Below are 26,701 nucleotides of genomic sequence, written 5' to 3'. Positions count from 1 at the left end.
TTGATGAAATTTTCTCCAATTGGGGGTGCTGATGGCGGCACACTCATCCCTCTGAATACACTAAGCACCACTGAGTTGCATGCTTCTAAAGAGAAACGTCTAAGGTCTGCGGCTTATATCCACAAGAGGGTCTGGCTCCCAGCACCCAGGACAGGCCCCTCTCCCTGCACAGCAGTGCTCACCATAGTCCGAGTCCTTGAAGCAGGCGTCCAGGTGGTCCTGCTCCTCCTCATAATCGTCCAGGTCCACGCTGTTCTTGGCCGCCCTCTTCAGCAACCGCTTGCCTGCGCTCTTCCCACCAGCCCCGTTCTTCCGGGCACCATGGGCGGCCAGCGAGCTGCCCTTGGCCTGGCCAGCACCCCACGTGGTCTGCAGGCAGGAGTCGGAAGCCTGCAGGTTGGCCATGGACAGCATTCCCTGAATGGCTTCCTGTGTGCTGGGGGAGGCGGGGGGCTGGCTGGAGGCACAGAGAGACAGGCACTCAGCCCACGGCCCACACATCCTCCCACTCAGCAGCCAGCAGAGGGCGTGGGGGGAGGACGGTGGTGGCTGATAATTTCCCCACGGAAAGGACCAGCTGCCCGCTTCCTCTACCCTCTGCCCCCCACCCCCCAACACCGAAGGGAGGGCTGGAGGCCCTGGGACAGAGAGGGGCATAAATAGAGAAAAGCGGGAGGGGAAAGTGGAGGAAGGGGAGGAGAGAGGGGCAGACAGACAGAACGTGGCAGACAAAGGTGCTCCTGATCTCTCCCATCATGAAGTCAACAAGCAGATTCTCCCCAAGGACCCAGGCCACCTACCCCTCCCTCTTCCATCCTCTGGGCACCCCTCCGCCCACCATGGGCTCCTGCACTAAGCCCCAGTCGTGGGTGCTTCCCCCACATATCATCCAGCACCTGAGATGGGGTGGCTCAGCCCTCTCCCTCCCATGGCACTCGATCTCCCCAGGTGACCCACACCATCTTTTCATGACTGCACCTGCACCCACACCCTCACCCTTGCCCATCACCCCAGACATTTGCCCACCTGGGTCAGGACAGCCCACCCCAGCCTCTGGGGAGCCTGGGGATACCTCTCATTGCCCCCTGGTTCCTGAGGAAGCAGGGCCTGGAATGGGGCACTGCTTGGCTCTCCTCCCTGATCACAGACCCAGGAGGCCCACTGGGCCTGTCCTGCATGTGTGACACTCAGGCCCCCTCCGGCCTGCCCCATATGCCCCCAGGGGATGGACACACCCACAGGGCTGCCAGAACACAAAAGCAGCACCCAAAAGTGTACCCACAGAACCACCCCGGTGGTTCTGCATGGTCCCTGCCCCCTCCCCCACTTCCAAGGAGTGTTTGAAGCATCTCTAGTAAGACATTAAAGTGAGAAGAAATCCCTGCTCAGACATAAGGTTCCTAAGACTGAGGTTGGAGGGTGCAGGGAGATAGAGCTGGCCCTAGGAAGCACAGACACAGAGGGTGGTCCCCTGTGTTCCTGGGGGCCCACCGAGACAAGCTTGGACAAAAGTCATCCTGCGAGGGGTACTGCTGGGCTCCAAGCCAAGGACTCTGCCCTAAGCCAGGAGACAGAGACGGGCGGGCGCCTCTCTGGGCAGTCCTCCATGAATACCGCTTCCCCTAGCCCCACCCAACACATACTGGACCGCAGTGTTTTGGGCTTTTGCTAGAAGCAGATGGATTATGGTTCCAAAGCCACAAACAGTGGGAAAAATCAAATATGATCAGACTGCTGTGGAGAGTTAGGAGCCCTCCACCAGACCTTCCACCTGCCCCAGTGTCCTCCCAACCCCCACTGTCCCGTGCCATGAGGGCAAAGGGACACCCAGACCCAGTCAGGAGCACACGGCGTTTGGTAGCGGTAGTATCATTGCTATACCATCATCACTGATGCTTTCTGAGCAGGGACAGACCCCCCGTGACCAAGTATGAGAGCCAGCAAGAGCTGATAGCTGGCCCCCCACACTCTGCACCAGGCTCTGCAGTGCTCTGTGGATGAGGCCCTGAAGGTCTCGGGCATCCTCACCCAGCCTTATGGCCTGGACAAATGCCAGGCTTCCTGCAGGGATGGGAGGGTGGGGGCCAGGACACCCACCACGAGGGTCCTCTGGGAGCCAGCATGGAAGCCAGCCGCCTGCCTGTGCCATCTGGACATCGTGGTCCCAGCCCAGCTCAGCTGCAACTGAGAGGGAGGGGCCTTGGAGCCCAGGGCTGCAGACTGGCCACGTGGGCCGGCGAATCAAGGAGCAAAGTCTAACCAGTGTGCATGGAAAATAATACCTTAATCCTCCAATTATCATACCAAAATCTCTCCTTTCCCCCACCCCCGGCAGTAAACACTAAGCAAATCATCCACAAGAAATTAACATATTTTCCTCCATTTTCTTCAGCTGTTTTTTTTTTTTTCAAAAAAGCAAATACTTAAAACAGAGCAAATGGACCATCAAACACTGACCTACACTCCAAATGGGAGACTTGGGAAAGGAACTGCCTGCGGCGGCCAAGGAGGCCAGCCCCAACAGGCACACACGCACGTGTGCAGGCATGTGTGAGCACACACGTGTGTACCTACAGATCAGTTCACAGGGCGTCCACAGACTGGCTGCCCTCTCACGACAGTCCATGCCCAGGTTCGGTCAGGAGCCCAAGCTGCAGGCCCTGTGTCCCAGCTCCAGGCAGAGTTCTGGCACCGGCCCCATCTGCCCTCATCCGGTTTTGGGGGGAGCTCTCTATGGAGCTCACAGGGGACCCGGGTGAGTGTCATCCAGTCACTGAGGTGCCAGCTAGCCAGAGCATTTCCAGAATAGAGGCACCTCTGAAGAGGTGCAGGGCCAGCCCAGGCACCAGCCCCCTCCAGCAGAAGGGGGCTCACAGCCAGGCTTCTCTTCTTGGCAAAGGGGTCTCAGGCCAGGGTCCTTCCTGCCACCACCAGGGCATCTCTGCAGTTGAGGGGCTTAAGTCTGCTTTATCTACAGAAACCACTTTATGATGAACAGGAATCTGTACCCCACAGCTCTGTAGAAGCCTCCAACCATACTCCACTCCCATAAGAGAAGGTACCTATGGCTATCTGTGAGCATAACACTGCACAAAAAATGGTAATCTGTGAAAGAAAATACAACCATTCGATTTAGGAAGAATACTTTTCAATCAAGCCCTAATCCTCCTGCTGGGGCCCCGCTGTCTGAGATGGGGCTGACACGTGCCTCCACCGGCTCAGGTAGCCCTCGGACCTCAATCCTGGTAGCACGGGCTGAAAGGCAGATCTGGAGGACCAAACAAACCCCAAGCAGACCTCGTAAGCCCTGCTTCCCTCAGGCCAAGTCACTCCCCCTGGCTGGATAACACCATCTAGCACGGTCAGCCTTCCAGGACCCCCACGCTTGGGCTCCATCATTAGCAAATGGAGATTCTAGTCCTGCCTCTGCTGCCTCCTAGCTGTGTGGCCTTGTGCAAGCCACCTAAGCTCTCTCAGGCTCAGTTTCCCCATAGATGCAGCAGGAATCTCCTGATGACTCAAGAACTAGGAGGGGAGCCAGCCCTCACCATGGTGACAGACATTTCCAGAATGGGGAGGCTGCAGGGGGCACAGGCCTCCATCCCTTGGTTGTCTGTCTGCAGTACTTGTAGAAATTCCATGTGGAAAAAAAAAAATGCCCCATGATGCTTAAAAACAAGAGCCAATTGGGACCAAAAGGGAATTTAACTGGGACCATCCTGAGAAAAGGGGCTTCCCTGCTGGCCCAATGGTAAAGAATCCGCCTACAAGGCAGGAGACTCGAGTTCAACCCCTGGATTGGGAAGATTCCCTGGAGAAGGAAATGGCAGCACACTCCAGTATTCTCGCCGGGGAAATCCCATGGACAGAGGAGCCTGGTAGGCTACAGTCCATGGGGTCACAAAGAGTCAGATATGACTGAGCAACTAAATAACAACAATCATGAGAAAAACAAGCCCCATGGCCTCCCATCCAATGTAAAACCCTCAGAGAATTAATCCATTTCTCTCAAATCAAAGGATTGAAACTGGGCAGGCCTAGGCAGGGAGGACAACTTGAGCTGAGCAGACACATGCCCTGGCCTGCCTGATCGCCTGGAAGCTCAGGGCCTCCAGGAAAGGGGAACATATACACCAGCAGTGAGTGAGCTCCTGAGGCCGCACATCTGGACTAAAACAGGTCTCAAGGGCAGCCTGGCTTAGCTCCCACACACTCCCAGTTGGGGTGGGAGTCTGGGACCCTGGCCGATCCAGCCCCTTCTCAGGGAGCGGGATCTCACGTCCCAAACTCTGAAGCCATCATCTCCCTTGCTGCAGATGACAGCTCTGCAGGGAAGCCAGCTTGGGGTCCCAGAGAGGCCCATGAATGCTCTTTACCCGGACACTGGGCACACACTGTGGAATTTTCTTAGGTCATTTTTATGGCATTTGGGAAATGATGAGGCAGACATAGCTGGATGTTCCAGTCTGGAAAAACCCTGATACCCTCCAGGTACCCAGCCTGGCCCTGTTTCCCCACAGGCACCCACAGGTATGGTGGCGCCACAGACTCCTCACACAGGAGCTCTGCAACATAAAGGACCTACATAGCCAGCCCCTGCTCACCTCTCTGGCCACCTGGCACCACCTCTGCCAGGCAGGGGTCCCATTCCGACTGTCCAGCCTCCAGGAAGTGGGCTGATGGAGTCCTGTTTGGCCCAACTCTGTGGAAGCACCCACTCCCCCCAGTTCCCTGAGGGCATCGGGCCTACCTGTTGGGGTTGTACTCGAGTGCGCCCACCTCCTCACTGGCCTGAAGCAGGTCCAGGATGCCCGCGGCTGAACCCCCGCTGTCCTTCTTCACTTTGGCATTGCGGGCAGGCTTGGTGTCCGTGTCTATGTGCAGTGAGCCCTCATCAGAGGAGTCATCGCTCTGCTGTAGGGACAGAGTAGCCAGTCAGAAAAGGGGTTGGGGTAGGGATGGGGACTATTTCACTCCAGTGAGAAAAAGAGGTTTTTAAAGAGCTTGTCCTTGTGCTGAGCACCGGGAGGCTGACTGACCAGACATACTGCAGAGCATGGGCGCCAGAGCTTTGTGCGGGGAGCCTGGAGCCAACTGCACCACTTTCCCAGATGAGCCCTGGTTTACAGAACCTTATGTGAGAGCCCCAGTACTGAGCACAGATACAAGAGCAGTTGCTGTGGTTGGACAGGGATCAGCCACCTGCACCTGCAGGACACCAGGTAACAGCCCCTGGCAGGTGGCTCTGCAGGGACACCCTGGGCTCTGCAGGTAGGGTGTCACCCGTCTTCCTGGAACTTGGCTTCCTGGGAGATGGCCACCACATCCTGGGCTGGACATGCACAGCCTTGAAGGTTATCCAACTTAACCCCCACACCTCAGTGCAAGACCCAGCCCCCAGCAGCCTGGCCTGCTACCCTCTGTACCACCTCAAGCATCAAGGAAACTCATGGATCTGACTGAGGAGCCCAGCTCCACAGGCCCCACCACTCAGACACCTGTAGACCTTCTGCAAGTCCCGAATTTGCTTTTGCCCCTTTGTGCAGGGCCCCGTGGCTCACAGTCCCACTCTGGAGCCCAGCCAGCCTCCCCAGGAAAACGTCCCCCTCTGTACTCCACCCAGAAAGCTCAGTCAGAGATGTCCCACCAAGTGGCAGATGAGCCACTGCCTCAAGAACAGCCAGACGCAGGGATGACTGTCTTGCTCACTCCTGTGACCAGTTTCCCAGAAGGCACCTGCTTACCTTGTAGAGCGCCGAGTCCAGCTTTGGTTTCGTAACGGGTGTGGGCAGCGGCTCCTTCTTGTCCAGTAAGACTGAAAGCAGAGCAGATTGGAGTCAGTGGCAACTTTGGAGGGGCAGAGGGGGACCCTAGTCCAGCCATATCCAACGCCCACTCCACATGCCAGGGATGGGCCCTATGGGGCTAGGCCTGCCCCCTCCCTGTGTCCCCTCAACTCACAGGACAAGTCCCTCTTCGGAGCATTTTTCTTCCTCCTAATAGGGAATTCGTCAATCTTGAGCTCCCCATCATCCGACACGTATTCATACTCATCCCGCACCGGCTGGGGCTTGTCCTCCTTGAAGTTCTGCAAGGCCCCAAACACCCCTGGGCCAGGCTGCGGCTTGAGGGCTTTGGAGCTGGGGTGGAATAAAAGGGTCAGTCAGTGGGCATCTGCACAGCCTGACCAGTGTCCCCAGAACTCCACCCCTCAACAGGCCTTGGAAGACCAACAGTAAGAGCTGGACCCCTCCCAACCCCACAGCCTCCTCTCCAATGCCATGACCCCAGCAAGGACAGCACATAACCCACAGAGTACATGCCCGGCCCCTTCTCAGGCTGTGTGAGGTTGTGCCCCTAACTGCTCCCCAATCCTAGCCACTGGACGAGCACAGACTTCTGCCAGCCTGCTCTGGGGCCTGATATAAGCTCAGAGTCAGACACAACCAGTGCCAACTGGCCTGGGTTTTTTATTCACACAGTTATTATGGAAAAATAATTTCAGGGCTGAGGTGTAGGAACAACATAACAAATCTCCCTCCTGGGGCCACAGGGCTACTGCAAACGAGGAGAGTCCAATGCTCCAGCTGCTGCCCCCGGGGTCGGCTGAGGGCACAAGTGCACACTCAGCAGTGAGGAACAGCAGGCAGAGCACAGGCGTCTGCAATTCCCAATGGGTACAGCTCCGATTCCCAACAATGGAAACACCGAGGACAGCTAGCAGCGAGCCTTGCTGGGGGTGGGCATGAGTTACATCATGCAACACGCATACCCGTGTACACACACACCCCCATGTACACACATGGTTATAGAATCATGTCTCCTTTTCTCCCTTTCATTTCTAAACTCTAGCTCGGTCAGTCAATCATACAGTTAATGCCGTCAAAAGCTCCCCGGGACCCACCAGCTGAGCTTCAGATAAATCAAGGACATGCCCAGGCCATGAAGTCATGGCAACAGATCCAACCCACCTGCTTGCCAAGAGGCCTTGGCACACTGCCATGAGCTCTTGGGAAAAATAGGCCCACCTGTGCCGAGCTCTGCAAGAGCACCAGACACTGATAGCTCTGTCCCTTACCACCTGAAAATGGCCTTCTCCCATTTTGCAGATGAGAAAACTCAGATCCACAGGCGTGAAGCGGCCCTGTTCCCACTGGGATGTGTCTACCTCCTGTTTGTTTTGGGCACCCACGCTGCACTTTGGATTCAGCATACAACTGTCAGACCAAGGCCAGTGAGGGGCTTCTCAGTGGGCACAGGGTTCCTGGCCATTTGGTCAGCTGACTGAGACCCCTTATACAGTCTGGGACCCAGACATACCAGATCACACATACAGACCCACCTCTCAGCTTAGGGACATCTCCTCCAGGAAGCCCTCCCACCAATTCCCTTGGGCACCCAAGGACTCCATAGCACCCCAGGCCCCACAAATCCTTCTTCCATGGGCCCAATCACAGCCATAATTTCAGGTGGATTTGAGAGTACTGGGCTCATACAAGCCCCTCCCCACTGGCCTCCGGACTCCTAGGCCAAGATCCTGACCCTTACCATGTTCTCTGTGACAGCCCAGGACGGCACTTAGATAATATCTGCCCAATCATACCCTCCCCTCCTCGCCGCACACACCACTGCTCCCTGCCTACCTACCTGAGCTCTTTGGTTTAGGAAGCAGGAAAGGGGTCAGCCTGGTGAGGCCCTCATGAGGTGTGTGCCTGGCCACATCCTCTAGCTCAGGATAGGGCTCACTGCAGAGTCCTCCAGGAGAGTGTATGTGTGTGTATGAGGTGTGCACAAGCAGGGCATGTGTGTGTGTGATGTGGAGAGGGGATGCTCAGGGTATGCATGCGTGACATGTGGCACATATACAACCAACCCCTCCTGGTACAAGCACTCACGTACCCAAGCAGTTTCTTGTTGGAGAAGGAGAAGGAGAACTTGGTGTCCTTGTTCCCTGACAGAGGAGACTTCTCCAACTTCTGCTCTTCCTCCATCTTCAGCAGGGAGTCGGGTTTGCTGTTCTGAAAAGCAAACCCAGGACCGTCCCTGAACCCCATACAGGTGACCAGTGGGCAGAGGCAGCAGGACAGGCCAGCCTCCTCCCTCTGACATGTCACCTGAGGACCCATGCCCACCGCAGCCCCAGGTCTACAGGAACTTCCCTCGGATGCTGACCAGCTCCAGGGATTGCCAGCTTGAACCAGGGCAGCCCACTAAGGGCAATGCTGTCCATCTTGTTAGGCTAAGATGTGCCCACACCAACCCTCAGAAGGTGGCTCCAGGAGCCCACATGCACGCCCAGACACTCAAAGACCTTCACAGCACACACCTTGACATACCCTACAAGCACACACCACCAAGCCCACACCTGCCTCACACACCACCTTCTTTCACTAACATAGCCCTCCCTGATGGTAGACTCACTCACCAGCACACCTGCACACACACACACCTCACCTTATACTTCCACTTGGCCTCTGACTTGCTCTTAGTTTGCTCTCGGACTTCCAACCGCTCCACGTCATTCTGCGTGCTGATCACCTCCTTGTTGGGCACACTCAGGACATTCTTTGTGACCTAGAAAATACTAGCCATGATCTAGTAGCAGACATGGGAGGGCAGCAGGGTCCATCAGGCTACAGTACAAAGCAAGAACCACACAGCACAGAGTCCCCATCTCCTGCTGGCCTACATACATCAGTTCATCGATCCATCAACATACCCAACCACGTATCCAACTAGCCATCCATCTATCCGCCCACCCATCCAATTATCCACCATCCATCTATCTACCACTCACCATCCACTATCCACCTATCCACCCACCCACCAACCACTATCCACCTATCCAGCCACCCATCATCCACTATCCATGTATCCACCCACCGACCATCCACCCACCCACCCATCCATCCACACCATCCATCCATCCACCCACCCATCCATCCACACCATCCATCCATCCACCCACCCATCCAATTATCCACCATCCACCTATCTACCCACCCATCACCTACCATCCATCTACCCAACCATCCATCCATCCACCCACTCATCCATTCATTCATTCACCAACCATCCATCTACTCACCCACTCATAAACCATTCACCCACCCATTCATTCAACTATTCTTCCTCCTCATACCCTTCCTTCCTCCCACCCTTCCTTCCTCCCTCTCTTCCTTCCACCCACCCATCCATCTATTAATTCATACGTTCATCTACCTTCTTTGCATTGAGAAAAGGAAAACCTATGTGCCCCACTTAAGCCCTGAAACACTGGGTAATGATCTCCCACTAGTCTCCCACTAGCAGGAAATCATTCAGTATGGCCTGGTTTCAGAGACTCATAGTTCCCAAAGTCCATACCTAAGACCCTCTACTCACACTGACGGGTCCTCAGGGCCAGGCCTTCTCTTACTGCCACAGGGGCTCAGGGCCCCAAGGAAGCCTGGCCCCATCACCACCTCCACTCCTGCCTCCCCATTGCCCTCCACTGGGTGCCTCACTCACCTTGAGGTTTCAGCCAATGTCTGGGCCCCAGGGAAGACTTAGCCAGCTTATCCCCCCAGGTGACCCTTGATGGTACCACCCTGACCCAGGACAGACTCTGCTGCCTTTACCATGAGGGTCTCTCCCCAGCTTCCCACTACACCAAGCTTGTTGGGGCAGAGCCCAGCTGCCCTGGGTTTCCAGCACAAGGACACAGCAGGTCCAGCACCAGTCCACAGGCCTGCTCCCCGGAGGTGTCTGCAGGCCCACTGACTGTAGGTAGGGAGGGCAAGACCACCCACCTTGCCCTTCTTAGGAGGCTCGATCTTGGTCAGTGCCTCCTTGGTGTGGGCCTCCAACAGGTCCAGGTTGGGGATTGTGGGTGACGCTGAGCCCCTGCACTTCTTCCCTTTCTTCTTGCTCCCATCCTTGAGCTTCAGTGATTTGGGAGGCTTGGGGGGCTTGGGGGGCTTGGGAACTTTGGACGGCTTGGGCATCTTCACGGTTTTGGGAGTCTTTTTTTTGGACACTTTCTCCAGGAAGGACCGCGGAGGGCTGGCCTCAATGGGGGATGGGGGCTCCTCCTTTTCCCGGTCCCCGAAACAGACCTCATCCGAGGAGACAGCCGCAGTCACTTCAGGTCGGGAGGCCTTGGAGGCATTCTGGGAAAAGGACAGGGAGAGGTGACCAAGAGTGCCCTGCTAGGAGGGTCTCACGGCACCAGGCCATGGGAAACAGGCAGAAAAGGAGAATCTGTCTGCATCACTGGTAACAGGCTCACATGTATCCTACACCATCTGTATAACAAGCTCACACCCATCTACACCATCTATGAACACAGTCACACCATCTATACCATCCATGTGACAATTTCACACCTGTCTCACACCATCCACATCAGCAGCCACTTGACCCCTCTACCTCCTTGGTGGGGACTGCTGTCCCACCCTAAGGCACGGGGAGGCTGGGGGCTGGACAGGCTCGCACAAGCTGGGTCTCAAGGGGCTGAAGTAGTCCTTGCTGCAGAGCTGTTCCCCACCCCAGAGGGGGCTGCACAGCGTCCCCACACTCTCTCATTCCCGAGGATCCCACCAGGAGACCACGAGTCTGCCCCCAGGGCCTAGGACCCAGCGTCATCGTGCAGGTGACCCTGCCCCAGGGTGCTGGGGGAGGTGCTGCCTCTCATGTGGTCGACCCTCGCAGGAAAACCAGGGAAGACAGGCAGAAACATCCCTCAAGTGGGGTCAGCAGGCCACCAGGGTGAGCCCTACCTCACTGAGCCGGATCTCTTTGGCGAGGTCTTTGATGAGCTGCGAGGGTTTGAAGTGCTCTGGGAGCTCATCCTCATGTTCTGCCAAAGCCTGCAGGACAGCCCATGCACAGGGTCAGTGGGTCAGCTGCCAAGTCTCAGCACAGATGCCTACCCCCTCTCCTCTCGCAGGGGCCCCAAGCAGGCTCAGCTTCTGTGGTTCCTGACTCATGCCCTCTGTCCCTCCAGGCTGACCCCCATCTACCCAACCAGGACCTCCAGCCCCACTGCCGCCCAGAGAGGCAGCAGGGAAGGCACTGCCACAGGTGTGGACTGGCTGCTGGGAACCCTAAGGGAGTTAGTCCACTCTAGCCAGACACTGTGCCACACGAGGAGGCTCTGCAGTGATCCCACTCTTAAAGAGGGACAAGTAAGTCCCCGAGGGGAGGGTGTGCCCAGTGCCACTACCAGCTGTGATGTGAATGTAGGCCATCCCTTCTTCCTGGGCGTGAGCCACTTCACCAGGCCAGACAACTGGTGTGAGTCAGGGGGCACACCCTGCCCCATTCCACGCTTTGAGAACCGAAGGAGGGCCCTAGGAGGGTACCTACTGCCCCACCCCACCCAGCTCACCCATGAGAGATGCATAGTGCTCCCCTCTTGGACTCCCCACTTCCTCAAGACTTTCCAGGGGCCTAGTGGGATCTGCTCAGACTATGCTGGCACCCCAGACTGGCAGGGGTTCCCAAGGCAGTAGACAGGGAGCCTCGAGGCTGACCGGGCCTCTTCCCTCCCTCTGGACCAACAATCCAGGCAGGATGCCAAGGGAAGTTGGAAGTTGCTTTTCGGGAGCCTCCCTGAGGAGCCGTGGCCGCTGCATGGATGCTAGTGAGGGTGCTGATGCTTTCAAAGTGGGGGGACCCAGAAATGCTGCTTCAAGGGAGTCATGAGGGGGCACAGGGCAGTGCTCCTGTGGTTGGGGGGTGAAGGGGGGATGGAGGGATGTAGGGCAAAGGGATTGTCTTAGTCACAGAGCAAAGCCAGCTCCTGAGGTGACGCCTGCACCAGTCAGTGGGACAACGAGGACATCTCCACTCTCCTATTCGGAACGTGAACCTCCAGCCAGTCACTGACTTGAGTCCTCCCCGCTCCCTGGCCTTCAGGGTACATGCAATGCTATCTCTACCACCTCACTTCTTCTCACTGAATCTCCTTGCCACCCAGCCCCACCCTTCATGCCAGGTCTCTAGGTGGTGGGCCCTCTCCCGCAGCTTCCCCCACCAACAGATATGTGACCTGGCCAGGTGGCCCCCACCTGCTTCTCACATGCTAGCTCCCACCAAAGGAAGGACAAGCCCGAGGGATGATGCCCCGCCTGCCACCCTCCCTTCTGCCCTGGGTCACGCCTAGCACACTTCCCTACCTGCTTTCTCGTCCATGATCTGAAAGCACCATTGAGAATTTTAGCTCCTTGGACTAAATGAGGGGGCAGCTGCTTCCCAGATTTGTGAGAACCTGGGGGAAGACGGACGGATTTGCTCAGGAAGGTACCCACTCTCCCCTGCCACCTGCAGGTGACCTAAAGCCCCGGTGGTCGGGGATATTCAGGGCCAGACCTTTCAGAGGCATTTGCCCACCACCACCTGCCCAACTGCCAACGGTTCCTCTTGGAACCCAGGGGATGCCCATCTAAGATGCTCTGCAAAGGGCAGGACTGGCCTTCCCATTGTCCACCCACCAGGCCCCTCAGGCAGGTGGCCTGGTTCCCCCCTCCACTGGTCCCCAGCCTGCAACAGTGAGGGACCACAGTCATGCCCCAAACCAAGCATCCCCGATGCTTTCTGATTCCCACCCTTTCACAGGCTCCTGCATAGCTGAGGCAGTGGGCCCACTTCCCACTGGGGTGGCCCAAGGCAAGCACCACCTCAATCATATCCTTGGGAGCCAGAGCTGCCCCCAAACAGAAGGGACAGAGCGTTCCCCCTTCAGGCAGAGAGTTCACTGTGGAGGCCGAGCAGCCCTGAACTCTGACACCACCAGATGACCATGTCTGGCCTGTGGCAAACCCCTGGGCCCTCTCAGCTCTAAGGCTGCTGAACTGTCAGCCCCGTCACAGAGGAAGGCCCAAGGCAGAGAGGCAAGGGCAGCCCAGCAAGGCCCAGCTAGTCAGCAGTCACTCTGGTCAAGCTGTCCTCAGGTCCCCAGGGTGTGATTCTGCCCACATGACCCCCATTCCATCTCCCCAGCAAGAAACCCCAGAGCAGGGCACTCCTTCTGCCTGGAGTACAGGGCTGAAGTTTAGAAAATGATGGATGAATTTCATTGAAATCTAGCCAGCCCAGGTTAAGAACCATTTTCAGCTTTCTGATCTCAAATTAGAGTCGAAATACAAAGGAGTCCTGATAAGGAGGTCTCTACTTGCGGCTCTTATCAGAACACAAAAGAGCAGCTTCCTGGAAGGCAGGTGCTGCTGAAAAAGGAAGCTCTCCATGAAAGCAAATGCCCCTCCTGTTTCCCTCACATGGCTGCAGAAAGTCTGGAGACCTGAGCAGGAGCTGGCCACCTGAAGCTGATCCCAAAGGCAGGGCTGGCAGGACATAGGATGGAGGGCCATGTTCATGGAGGGCAGGGACCCAGCAAAGCCCATCCCTCCCTACGGCCTTCCCCAGGGGACTCTGGCATCCACACTCCCCCCAGTACAGCAGGGATGCTCTGGGGTCCCTCGGCTGGTAACCAGGTAGACCCCAGGCCTCTCGATGTCCCAACTGAGCCCTGTCAGTAACCACACAGGGCCACGGGGACCAAGCAGAGCACACACTAGGTCTGGAAACCTGTGGCCAGAGCTCCTTCCGCAACACCAGACGACCCTGCAGACAGGAGCCCACTCCAGCCCCATAGCACACAGATAGGGAAAGCAAGGCTTGGAAGCTGAGGGGACTTTCCGTTCAGGCCCCATGAGGGCAGCGCTCAGCCTGTGCCCCAGGGCCCAGCTGCCCTGCTACATGATGGCAGAACTGTGACCACTCCCTGGCATCCCTGAGCTCCGCCCGCAAACTAACTGTCCACAGCCACAGGCAAAGACGCTGACCAGGAGATGACGTACTTTTGAACGCCTCCAGCAGGTGCTTCCCCATGTACCAGCAGGCAGTTTCGAAGTTGGGAAACTGAGTCAGGCTGCCCAGTTTCAACCTTCTTTCCACTTCGTATGCTCTGGAAGCCACAGCAAAGAACTATTCAGTGTATGAAGCCCTGAGTCGGTAATGCTAAAGGAACGTGAACCCATGCCACAACCAGAGGCTACACTGTGGCCATGCCCACTCAGGCCTCCCTGCTGGGCCTTAACAGCAAGGTGAACCAGGGGACCACCTCAGGATGACCACTTGGCTTGAAGGTGAGCCCCATGGGCCATGGCTTCTAGAGCTCTGGGTCAGTGCCCAAGGAGAAGGCGGCTCAGCCTTTCAGTTCTCCTCAAGTCTATTACAGGCCTGATGCTGTCCAGCAACCAGGCAACTCAGGGGCCCTGGTAGGATCACAGCTCATCTCCTCCTTCCTCCCCACCACGCAGACATCTGGCTAGGCAAACAGCCATGCTGAGGGTCACCCATGGGCTGGGCCCAGCCAGGACTCAGGGGAGGTACCATCATACCATGGTGGAGCCTGGGAGTCAGGTGTGGCCCTACCTCATCTGCATCTCCACACTCAGGCTGTGGAGGAAATGTCCCGCGAAGGCCAGGCAGTCCACAGGTGTCAGAGTGGCGTAAATCCAGCCTGTGGGGACAGGGATGAGGCCACCTCTTCACAGTGTTCTCATGCCAGGCTCTTGGCATACCTGGCCTGACTCCAGCCAGCATGAGCTCAGGCTCCTGCCAGCCCTTCCTCTGTGCCCCCATCCATCCGGGGCCCCGGAAGGTGCTCTGGCCCTGGCTTCTGTGTAATGAGTGGGTGCACCCTCCCAGAAGGACAGCCTGTGTTCGAACTGACCCAGTCTGTTCTATCCAGCCCTGTGTGGTATAGACAGGGAAACCCAGGTCCAGGAGCCCAGGAGACTCACTCAGACCCATCCCAGGGGTGGGCTGCCTGGCACTCCTGATCTCCACATGCAGGACGGATGGACAGGCAGAGCTGCCACAACTCCCAGGAGAGCTGGGTTTGTCCCCCCAGACTCTGGGAAATAACTGTGGTTGTAGGAAACAGGGGCAGGGGCTAGATCAGGAGGGACTCAGAGGCACATAAGTCAGTGGAAATGTGAGGGTCTCCATATATGACAGCTAGAAAATCTGAACACTGATTGGCCATTGGGTAATACTGGAATGGTTAACTGTTCATTTTTAAAGCGTGATGATAGTATTGTAATTATGTTATTTTAAAAAGAAACCTTACAGATACCTTCACCTTAAAAGGTGAAGTATTTACAGGTGAAGCAAAGTGACATCTGTAAAGGGCATTATCTGCTTGTATCCTGCTTTCCCCTTTGTGTTTGAAATGTCCAGATCAGCAAACACCATCTCTGACAGTGTGACTGGGCTCTCTAGGCTGGGCTCTCAGAGCCCCATGCAATCCCACAGGCCTGGCCTCCAGGAGCACAGCCAGGCTGGAGGCTGCAGGGCCTCATGGCCCCAAGGTGGCCCCAGAAGTGACCACAGAGCAGGACTGACCCCAAGGCAAGGCAGCACACAGCCAGGGCATGACCTCCCAAACATCAGAGGTGGGGGACACAACACAGGGGCAGGGCACTCACCCGAGGGAATGAAGAGGGTCTGGCCCTGTTTGAGGGTGCACTTGTAGCATTTATCCACCTGATCAGCAAAAAACATCTCGCTGTGGTTTGAGGCCGACTGCCAGCGCTCATACAGGGAGATGTTGGCTGAAGCTGGCTTGATGAGATAGAAGATCTTCTCCCCCTACCAAAAAAAGGCCATTGGCAGAAACTGTCATATGCTGGGATGCTGGGGGTAGGTAATGCCCACCATGTCCCTGGATGGGTCCCAGCTTCAACACTATCCTCCCAGGCCCACCATTCCTCCCCTGAAACACTGGGGCCACGTGAGCTTTGCAATCCAGAAGTCTGCATGTCAGGAAGATCCTGGGCATAGGTGCCTCCAGCATGTTCAGGGCAACCCCTGCTACTCCACACTCCATATCTTTGCAGCACTATGGATGCTGTACGTGCCAAGGGGAACAATGTTGTGACCTGCAGCCTGACAAGTTATAAGAAAGCTCTTCTCTTGAGAGTAGCCTGGGTCCCACTGGAGATGGAAGGATGGTACCCCCTGCCAGCTACAGCCCAGCTCTGCGCTTCATCTAGGGAGATCGACAGGTCCTCACTCCCGGGGCAGACAGGTTGAGGGCAGGAGATGCACAAAGGGTGGCAGGAATGGGTAGCAGGACTTGCTCAGGCCCTCAAAGGGCTGGGATCAGAAGTTGAGCTGCCATCCTAGCCCAGGCTCCAGCAGGTCTGGGAGACTCCGGTCAGGGTAGTGAGCCCAATGCTTAGGGTCTCCTTCTTTGTTTGTTTTCACATTTCCCTTTTCCTCTAGCTTCCCTATCTGTTCTCAGTCCCCTAGCTCTCTCTGCTGCTCAGATGCCACCACAGCCTTGCTCCCTGGCCCCCAGCCAACCCCTCATTCTCCAAGTGGGGGATATTCCCTCACCCCCTCTTTCAGGAGGGCTCCCCAGCACTGTTCTCCCTTCCCCAGACACAGCACTTGGTCACCACTACAGTGGGCCTCCTCCAATTGCTTCACGAGCCTCAATCTTTAGAAAAAGCACCACACCTGTGCTGCTCTGGTCCTGAGTTGCTCCCCAAGGGCCCAACATCTGTGTCCTTTCTATGAAGAAACATCTTGTCCCTCCTCCCACCTGATGCTGGCCACTGTTAGGGCCTATGGGGACTACAGACGGTCCTGCTGGCTCTGGTCAAGAGCAGGTCTTGCCCTCAAGGCTCAGATGGGGCCCCCGTGGGGAGCAGAGGCCAGCGCTCACCTTGAGCACATGGTACCAGGCAGAGGCGCCCCCGGAGTCGATGTGAAAGTCGGTGTAGCTGTCCTTCACACAGATCAGGCAGTACTTGGTCACCTTGGGCTTGGCCAGTAGTGCATCGTCAGGCCAGTAGTTTTCTACCCAGGACAGTTTCTTCACAATGTCAGGAGGCTCCACGAAGCTGGACATTCTGGGGTCAGGGACAAGAAGGACAGTCAATAGTGACAGGAACCATCGCACATTTGTTATACCCCCTGGGGAGGGAGGGCAAGGTGCTCTGCGATATGAATCCCACACATATTTCTCCAGCTCAGGCTACATGGCCTTGCTCACATTCTACCAGGCAGCAAACCAAGGTTCACAGAGCGGGCAGAAGGAGCCCAGCTGCTAGGTGTAGCTATGGCAGGCATCTAACACTGGGCTCTCCACCCAAAGAGAAGGCCCAAGAACTATCTACCCCAGAAACAACTTCCTTCTTGGAGAACTGGAAAGAGACTTTTCAGGTGGGCTCTTGCTAGTGTCACTGGGCACGATGGGGCCTTGAGAGTAAATGTCATTGCTCATGAATAACCCGGGCAAAGGAAAAGCCACAGACAACAGGGTGTGGCAACTCCTCGCCATGCTGGGCCATGTCAGACCAGATAACTCATCTCCAGGGAAGATGAGAAAAGGCAAAGACAGCCTGTGATTCTATTAAATGTCACTGTCCTGGACAGAATGCACAATACTGCATCGAAAACGTCCAGCTCAGCAGCACCTGTGCAGTGACACTTCAGCCAAGCCGAGAACAGGGCTTCAGTGTTCCTGCTGCCTTGGGCACATCTCTGCCTTCAGGGTCATGCCTGCTCAGACAAGACAGTCACAAATCATAAACTAGGCTACCCTGATCTTTACAGCCTCTGTCACAGGCCCTCCTCTTTAAATCTTCAGCATATTCCAAACCAGTGTTTCTCTCTATCCCTCTACCCTGGCCCCACTCACCTGGTGTCAGAGAACTCAAGGTTGGTGAGGTTAAGGACCCGCTTGCGGTTGGTGCTGTAGTAATAGTCCACAAACTCCTTCAGCTTCATCTTGCAATCCTTCTGCTTGGTGACGTCTGTCACGTCCACACTTCGCTCTGGGCCTGGGGAGGCAGCAAGGGAGGGTGAGTGCACCCAGGATGGTGATGTGGCCTCCCATGAGGTTGGGGGCCAGGACGTGCAGAGAGAATGCTCACTCACCCTCTGAAGACAACTGAGGGGAGGGCGGAAAGCTGAGGCTCTAGGCTCTAAGATCTGACCCTCCTCCCACCTTCCCTGCCCACTACTTCCTTCCCTTGGGTAACCATTAATATCCCCTGGTGCAGTGGGGTGGCACAATCAGGAGCCTCAGCTAAGGTGGCCAGATAAGCAAATAAAAATACAGGACACCACATGAACTTAAACTTCAGCTAAACAATGGAGGTGTTTTTAGTGTAGATATGTCCAAAATAAGGCATGGGACATATTTACACTTAAAAATTTTTTTAATCAAAAAAAAATTGCATTTCTAGGATGCCAGCTCCACATTCTGAAGGTTGATAAATAAAAGGAAAAACATTTATCCTACATTTTCTATAGTTGATGGGGAAAGTTCAGGGTAAAAATTTTTTAATGACAGACATAGCATTCTGGATAACCAAGTAATGAGGAAAAGTTCTTTACAGAAGACTCACAATAGAAGAAGAGAAAAGGACAGAAGTAGCCAACTCTTCCTTTGCAACAGTCTTCACCATTGCTCAGACAATAAGCTGAAAGGCTAATGGAGCTTTCTGTGGACAGTTGAGACCGCACTGCCTTGACCACTGAAAAGAAGTGGGTGGCAGCATCCCTACCCTGAGGAGTCCTGCCAACAACATGAACTCAAATCTAAGCAACCTCTAACCACCTGTTACAGGAACTACTTGGGACAGAAGAACACGTTAAATGATACCACAGGGATGCTGTTAACCAAATCCCCAGTATAAGATTTTCCCAAGTCACAAATAGGAAAGACTCTCCAGGAGTAACAACCTCATCTCTCCAACAAACCAAGGGGATGGGAAAAGGATGGGGGCTGATACAGAAGAGACTAAAGGGACATAAAACCCAAAATACAGTGTGAGGGTCTTGAGTGGATTCAGATTCAAACATCCAAATACAAAAAAAAGGTGTTTTTGAGGCATTTGGGAAGAATGTAGGTGAGCCTTAGGTGATTTTTGAGGAATTATTATTAGTGTAATAAAGGGAAATAATGGAATTGTGACTATATATTTTTGAAAACTGTTAGTGCTGTGTACTGGAATCTTCATGTGTGAAATGATGCTATGTACCAGAAATTTGCTTTCAAATAATTGGGGGAGGACAGAGTTGGGGATATGGATAAACAGCTCAAAGCTTGTGGGTTCTGTGACCAGTACTGGATACACAGGGGTTCACTGCTTACTTCTCTGATTCTGTGTGTGTATGAAAAGTTGCATTAAAAAAAAGAAAAAAAAACAACCAAGAAGTGAAAGAAAGACCTTTAAACCTCTGGACCATCTCCTCCCTTATTCGGTAAGCCTCTTCCCACTCCTGCAGGCACAGCTGGTCGGGGAGCAGGGGAGGTAGTGTCCGAGGCAGGGCTGGCCCTGCCCTTTGCAGCTGGCTGAGCCTGGGGCCTGGGGACAGAGTTGTGAGCAGGACAACACTAGCTCCTATGTAGAAAGAGCTTATAAAAATGCCTGACACCTGGTAGGTACTCACTAGATATTACCTGTTATTATAGGTGCTACAACATGGCAGAAACTGCCCTGGATGGCGGTCACTGCCAGAATGAAAATGTGAGTCCTCCCCGCCACAAGCTGGTCATCCTTGGGGCCTCCCCTGGTGGGCGCCAGAGAAGGGATGTTCCCCACCCCAGCCCCCTTCTCCAGAATGCCACTGACTTCCTGAGTGGCTTGTACAGATGATCTCCCTGAATTCTCTCATTCCCATCTGCCCCCTACCCCTAACTCACAGCATTAGGGATGCAGAGGGTCAACAGCTCATAGACTGAACAACTTGTCTGAGGGCCTCAAGTACCTGTACCATCCCATCCAGTATGTGGCCAGAGCAGGCCAGGGCATTTGCCTTTTCAGGGTCTTTCCTCTCCCCTCTCCGCACTGGTCACCCAGGCATCCCTGTGATCACCCCAAGCCCTGGCAACCATGAGAGCCTCAGAGCCAGGGCAATGTGGCCACCAGCCCCTTCAAGGTCACTGCAAGCACGTGCTGGCCTCTCTGTGCCAGATGATGCTGGGCTACATTGAGAGAGGCTACATCTGGCCTCTCTGTGCCAGATGATGCCGGCATGTACAAGCACCTGCCCCACCCGGAGGTGTCCTGATCAAGTGTGTCCACAGCACTGAAAGCTGCGGGGAACACAAGACAGGGCACCAAAAGTACCAGTGAGAACCCAAAGGGATGCAGAAGGACAGGAAGCCCTGGGGCCATGGGAAGGCATATCTGGGGCAAACAGGGGAGGTCAGCTGGGGAGGACATGGCACAAACCTCAGGGGCAGAGGACCACACAGTCGAGGCCCTCCCAGGCATGACTATCATTAGCGCCCAACAATAACGAAATCTGTAGCTGGCATAAGCCAGGGGACCCCATGTAGCCTCCATTCTGTGGGCACAGTAACTGAGAAGGGAGGAGGCCTGGGTCACACATCATTTGCTGGGGCATGGGGTCTCGTTCTAAGAAGAGCATCCTTAATGGAGCATGGGAAGGGACCCAGAGTCACACCAGCTCACAGTGTACAAAGGGACTCCTGGCTCAGGGAACCCGTAACTCACTTGCAGGAGAGGACACTTACCCACGTAGTTCTCGACGTCACTGACATAGAAGGTGGGGGCTGGGACCGCCAGGCCCAGTCCATCTTTCTTGGGGACAAGGATGGGCTCGGTGAAGCCATGCTCTTCCATGTAGCCCAGTGTGAGCTGGCTGCCCGACACACGGGCTACCACATCTTCTGCACTGCAGGGAAGTACAAGTCGAAGGTCACGTCAAGCCCAGGTCCCAGCTTCTATGACAGGCCCAGACAGGGCCTCAGGGCCAGAGACATGGAGCCTGAGCTCTAGCCATACCACCCCCGCCCCCACACCCCAGAAGGAGGACCTGCTGCAGTGCCTCACTCAGTGGCATGTGGGTTAATGCAATGCCATTAACCCACAGCTGAGAGCAGTGCTACAGTGGAGACAGCAGGAAGCAGGATCAGACTGAGCCTGTTGAAGCCTGGGGGAATGGGAGTGAGAGGGGTAGGGCTCCGAGTAGAAAGAACGTACTAGCAAAGGCCTTGGGGAGAGGAAAATGCAATAAGTGTGATGATGAGAAGAACCTGTGTGGCTGGGGCAGAGGGGCAGAGGGAACCATCCAAGTCAGCGGTGGGCCAGGCCACCTCACGCCAAGAGCACTGGGGAGCCACGGGACAGCTTGAGCGGGGCAGGGACAGTCAGAGGTTCATCTGGCTGCTCTGTGGACAGCAGTGGCCAGCAGCAGGACCAGGACAAGGCAGGCGACCACGGACGAGGAGGCTCAGCATGTGGTGCCTGGACCAGAAGGTGACAGTGAGAGGGAGGTGGCGGACTCAAGAATCAGATGATGTGTGGGCAAAGGTGAGCAGCCGAGGGACTCGTCATTGTGATCAAGGGACTGGGGCCACTGACTGAGGCCTGGGGATGGGGCAGGAGTGGGGTTGGAGCAGCCCTAGAACTGAGTAGGGACACACTTGTTGGGACTGGCCAGTGGATGCACCAGTTGGACAGACAGGTCAGGAGCTCAGACGACTAGTGGCTGGAGAAAGAAGCTGAGGAACCGCTGGCCAAGGGACAATCTACGAGGCCAGAGAAACAGAGAGCGGGGAGCGAGCGGAGTTCCCAGGATCCCTCAGGAAGAGCCGTGAGCAGGGGAGGAGACCAGGCAGGGGAGGACGGCCAGCACAGCGTGGTGTCACGGTCTCCACGGAGGACATGACTCCAGGAGGGGGGCCCGCACCACTGCCAGGTGTTAACAAGGGCCAGTTAAAGTGAGGACTGAAGAGTGATTCTGGAGTTTGGGCGGATAAACCAGAAGGAGTGAGCAGAGGGTGAGGAAGAAGAAGGAGTGTGCTGGGCAACTGCTGTGAGAAGCTCTGGGAACACTGGGACAGGAGAGTCAGCCGTGGAAGCCCCAAGGCAGAGGGAAGTAGAAGGCTGCCCCTGATAAGCTGGAATCCCAGGCTCTTTTCTAGTCACTAGTGAGAGTTCTGGATTCACACAATACCCAATGGATTGGGTCTGGTACTACAAAATCCATAAGGACCCAGCAAAAGGCAAATATGAAACCATCATGTGGGGACACCTCAGAGCCCAGGCCAGACTGGCTGCCATGGGAATCTTGCCCTCTGAAGATCATGCATCACACAAGGAGGTAAACCCCCAGGAGGAAGAGCCAGCAGACTCATCTGCCCGGAGAAATAGAGCCCAAGAACTGAGGATAATAGGATAATCATAAAGGGGATTTTAAGACAAATTCATTAAACCCATTCAAAGGGATAAAGAAAAGATAAAGCAAAGAACAGAGAAGGAGGGGAGAAGACAGGCAACAATGAAAAGGAATAGGAATTATAGAAAAGAAAAATATGATGATTGAAGTTTTTACAACTCAGCAGATACATTAAATGGTAGCTGGCTAAACAACATTGACTTTGATTAAAAAAAAAAAGATTTGAAAAAGTAAGAGAGAATGGGGAAGAAGTGCTATTAAAACAGAAAACAGAACATGTTTCAGAACTTAGATAAAATATGACACCTCAAATTAAAAGTGCTTACTGAGTCCTGAGAAGGATAAATAAAAGCAAATGCACATTAGAAGCATCTCAGTATACTAATGGTATATCAAAAATAAAAAAAAATCTCAAAAGTTTCCAGACAGAAAAACAGATTATTCACCAAAAATAAAAATGAAACAAAACAAAAACTCCAGCCACTAGGCTGATATCAGTAACAAGAAATGTCAAAAGAAACAAAATATTATAATATCTCCAGAGTTAAAGGAAAAAACTTATAACCAGAATTTTAGATCCATTTTAGAAAATTAGAATCATGCAAAAATAAAGATGAAATAAAAATATTTTCAGACACAGAGAATATTTTTATAGAGCTTTTTTGAAAGAACTACTAAAGGATATAACTCAACAAGGAGGAAACCAAATCTTGAACGAAGGAGTGGGATTCAAGAAATAATGGAAAACTGATCTCTAGATTCCACACAATCCCTATCTTAATACCACCTGACTACTCTGTAGAAACCGACATGATGAACTTGAAATACTGAAGGAAATATAAGGCACACAGATGACCAAAACATTTTTTATGAAGAACAAGTTGGAGGGTACTTTGCAATTTCAAGATTCACTACAAAGCTACAGTAATCAAGACTGTGTGGTACTGGCATAATACGAGACATATGGATCAGTGGAACAGAACTGAGTGTCCAGAAAAAACCCAAACATCTATGGTTAACTGCTTTTCATCAAGGGTACCATGATAATTCAATGGCAAATGAATAATCATTTTAATAACTGGGAGAACTGGATATCCACATGCAAAAGCATGAAGTTGGACCCTTACCTCATACCATATACAAAAATTAACTCAAAAGGAGTTAAAGTCCTAAATATAAGAGCTAAAACTACAAAACTTTTAGAAGAAAACATAGGCATAAATCTTCATGACCTTAAATTTGGCAATAGTTTCTTTTCGTTTTTGTCTAAAAATACAAGCAGCAACAGAAAAAATAACTTGGACTTAATGAAAATTTAAAACTTTTGTGCTTCAAAAGACACCAAAAAAGTGAAAAGACAACCCACAAAATTGGAGAAAGGATTTGTACATCATATATCTGATAAGGTAAGTGTTAGTCGCTCAGTCGTGCCCGACTCTTTGAGACCCCATGGACTGCAGCCCACCAGGCTCCTGTGTCCATGAGATTTTCCAGGCAAGGATACTGGAGTGGGTTGCCATTTCCTTCTCCAGGGGATCTTCCCAACCCAGGGATCGAACCTGGGTCTCCTGCACTGCAGGCAGATTCTTTACCGACTGAGCTACAAAGAGTTTGTATCTAAAATACACAAAGAACTCTTACAACTCAAAAAGACAAAAAACAACTTTCAATGGGCAAATGACAAATAGCCAACAAGAACATGAAAAGGTACTCAACATCACTAGTCATCAGGGGAATTTAAACTAAAACCACAGTGAGAGACCACTTCACACCTGCAAGGATAGATAGACAGAATCACCATGAAAGTGAAAGTCACTCAGTTGTGTCCAACTCTTTGCGACCCCATGGATGATACAGTCCATGGAATTCTCCAGGCCAGAATACTGGAATGAGGAGCCTTTCCCTTCTCCAGGGGATCTCCCCAACCCAGGGATGGAATACTGGAATGAGGAGCCTTTCCCTTCTCCAGGGGACCTTCCCAACCCAGGGATCGAACCCAGGTCCCTCACATTGCAGGCAGATTCTTTACCAGCTGAGCCTCAAGGGAAGCAATTCAAAAAGTCAGATAACAGCAAATTCTAGTGAGGACACGGAGAACTGAAACCCTCAGACACTGCTGGTGGGAATGGAAAGTGGTGTGGGAATTTGCTGTATGACTCAGGGAACTCAAACAAGGCTCTATAACACCTAGAAGGGTGGGATAGGGAGGAAGGTAGGAGGGAGGTTCAAGAGGGAGGGAACATATGTATATCTATGGCTAATTCATGTTGATGTTTGGCAGGAACCAACACAGTTCTGTAAAGCAATTATTCTTCAATTAAAAAAATTAATTAACTAAAAAAAAGAAAACAGTCTGGCAATTCTTCAAACAATTATATATTAAGTTACCCCTAAAAAAAAATGAAAATATATGTCCAAACAAAGTATTTTACAAGAACATTTATGGTAGAATTCTTCACAGTAGTCAAAAATCAGAAATAACTCAAATTTCTATCAGCTGATGAATGAATAAACAAAATGCAGTCTATCCAAAAGGAATATTACTCAGCCATAAAAAAGCAATGAAGCACTGACACTTGCTACACCCTGGATGAACCTTGAGGACATTATGCTAAGTGAAATAAGCCAGTCACAAAGGCCACATATTACATGATTTCTTTTAGATGAAATGTTCATAATAGGCAAATCTACAGTGATAGAAAGCATGATTAGTGGCAGGACTTCTGGGAGTCATGTGGATCATAAATTTCTTTTTGAGGCAATGGAAACCCTCCAAAATTAACTGGAGATGGTGCACAGAGCTGTGAATACACTGAATTGTACCCTTCAAATGGATGGATTGTATGGAATATGAATTATATCTCAATAAAGATGGGAAAAAAGAAAATAAGAAAGAAGCCAGAGAGGAAAAATACCTTATCCATAGAGGACCAAGGAAAAGAGTTGCACTGAATTTCTCACCAGAAACCATGCACTCAAGTAGAGAATGGAATGAGTCATTTAAAATGTTAAAAGAAAAAACCCACCAACTTAGGAATCTGTGTCCATCAAATTATTCTTCAAAAAAGAAGTAACGACTTTGTCAGACAAACAGAAACTGTTTTCCAGCTGTGAAGGGCCAAGGGTGATTCAGAGCAGCTGTCTGTACAACCACATGTCCATGCAGTCAGGGTACCCCCCTCACCAGAAGTGATTTCCCATGACCCTGATCCTGCCCTCTGCCCTCACACAGGACAAGGGTGTACAGGGGGAGGGGCACTCTAAGAAGAACCAGGGACACCCCAGCAGGCCATGGGCACAGAGGAAAGCCCATGGCTATATGATACCAGGACCAGTCACAGCCAATGGGTGGTCTCAAACTGGATACCAGCCCCCACTCCTGGTCCATAAAGTGAGGACAGTGGCTCTCTCTCAGGAATGTGCCATGGGAAGGGCCATATCAGGTAGGGGAGATAAGACTCTTCCCTCCAGGGCTATGAAGTGGGTCACAATCACCTATCCGTGGAGGTGCTGAGAAGGGAGAGATCAGCTCCTGTGCTGGGAACACCTGGAGTTTCTGGGACTTTGCTGCTTCCCCTGGAGGGAAGCCCATGGCCCTGGAGCCCCAGTGCGGGGTGCCTATCCAGACCTCAAGCTGGAGAGGAAAAGGCCTGCTCACCTGGGAAAGGTCCGGCTCCGCAGCTCCTTGATGAAGAGCTGGCTGCCGTTCTGTACGGGTTTCACTTCCGGCGTCTGCCCAGGGCCATGTTTATGCCAGGTTCGCTTCTTCTTCACTGTGGGGGAAACAGGAGGCAGGTCGTCACCTGCAACCCCCTCCCCTCCCCATGTCTGCAGAGACCCAGCCAGGAGGGCAGCCACCATGAATGCTACAAGACTCAGACCTCTCAGAGGCAAAGAAGTTGGAGTTCCCTGGCCCCCACCCACCCAGCCTCCCCGGCCTCTCAGGACCCCAAGTTGACACGTGGTCAGGAACTCCCACCTCTCACATACTGAGTCACAGCCCTCACCTCACCTCTTACCCCATACTTCCCAACCTGCTGGCCCAGACGATGGCACTCAAAAGCTGGGGCTTCTTAGGGCCCCACCGCACTCAGCATTTAGTCCGCTGAGAACTCATCAGAGGCGCCCCCTGAGAAGCTCCCACCCAGGCTCATTTTTCAGGACCCCTCTCACCTGTCTTACCCTCAGACTAGCCCTCAAATAGCACAGACTGCTGTCCTTCCCCACTGGGATCTTTGCTGCCATGACAGTCCACAACTCACAGGCAGGGCAGCCCAGCCCCATCTTCTATGCCCACTGCCCTCCCCACTCCCTGCCCACCACTGCCTGCCCATCCTCAAGGTATCCTATTGTCACACCTGCTCCCAGGGCACTGGACACATGCATCTTGGACTTTTACACGTGAGAATGCACACCTGTCCTTCCTGGGCTGTGACACATGCTAATGCATGTACACATATGCACATCCACATGCAAGCACACATGC

The 26,701-nt window shown here is 53.5% G+C and overlaps 1 protein-coding gene across 5 annotated transcripts in view; it reads right to left on the bottom strand.

The window, feature by feature from the left end:
- The window catches only part of PHF2 (PHD finger protein 2), an 84,576-nt gene that overhangs the window by 6,164 nt on the left and 51,711 nt on the right, over window positions 1-26,701 (bottom strand). Inside the window, exons 3-18 of one of the 5 annotated variants that reach the window (XM_081523807.1) lie at window positions 25,874-25,988; window positions 20,549-20,709; window positions 17,699-17,840; window positions 16,721-16,907; window positions 15,477-15,639; window positions 14,419-14,506; window positions 13,842-13,948; window positions 12,162-12,253; window positions 10,761-10,850; window positions 9,792-10,151; window positions 8,455-8,574; window positions 7,900-8,018; window positions 5,962-6,140; window positions 5,745-5,815; window positions 4,751-4,914; window positions 183-457 (exon numbers count right to left, since the gene is read on the bottom strand). In XM_081523807.1, the coding sequence (XP_081379933.1) occupies window positions 183-457; window positions 4,751-4,914; window positions 5,745-5,815; window positions 5,962-6,140; window positions 7,900-8,018; window positions 8,455-8,574; window positions 9,792-10,151; window positions 10,761-10,850; window positions 12,162-12,253; window positions 13,842-13,948; window positions 14,419-14,506; window positions 15,477-15,639; window positions 16,721-16,907; window positions 17,699-17,840; window positions 20,549-20,709; window positions 25,874-25,988 (2,433 nt within the window). The remainder of the gene's footprint in view (window positions 1-182; window positions 458-4,750; window positions 4,915-5,744; window positions 5,816-5,961; window positions 6,141-7,899; window positions 8,019-8,454; window positions 8,575-9,791; window positions 10,152-10,760; window positions 10,851-12,161; window positions 12,254-13,841; window positions 13,949-14,418; window positions 14,507-15,476; window positions 15,640-16,720; window positions 16,908-17,698; window positions 17,841-20,548; window positions 20,710-25,873; window positions 25,989-26,701) is intronic. The other 4 variants (XM_081523827.1, XM_081523818.1, XM_081523834.1 and 1 more) reach the window with 4 other exon arrangements.

The sequence above is a fragment of the Giraffa tippelskirchi genome, chromosome 1 (genome assembly GCF_054371585.1).
Source record: "Giraffa tippelskirchi isolate mGirTip1 chromosome 1, T2T-mGirTip1v1.2.pri, whole genome shotgun sequence".
Classification (NCBI taxonomy): Eukaryota; Metazoa; Chordata; class Mammalia; order Artiodactyla; family Giraffidae; genus Giraffa; species Giraffa tippelskirchi.
Note: the sequence above shows the minus strand (reverse complement) of the source record. Positions and strands in the feature narration are given on the sequence as shown.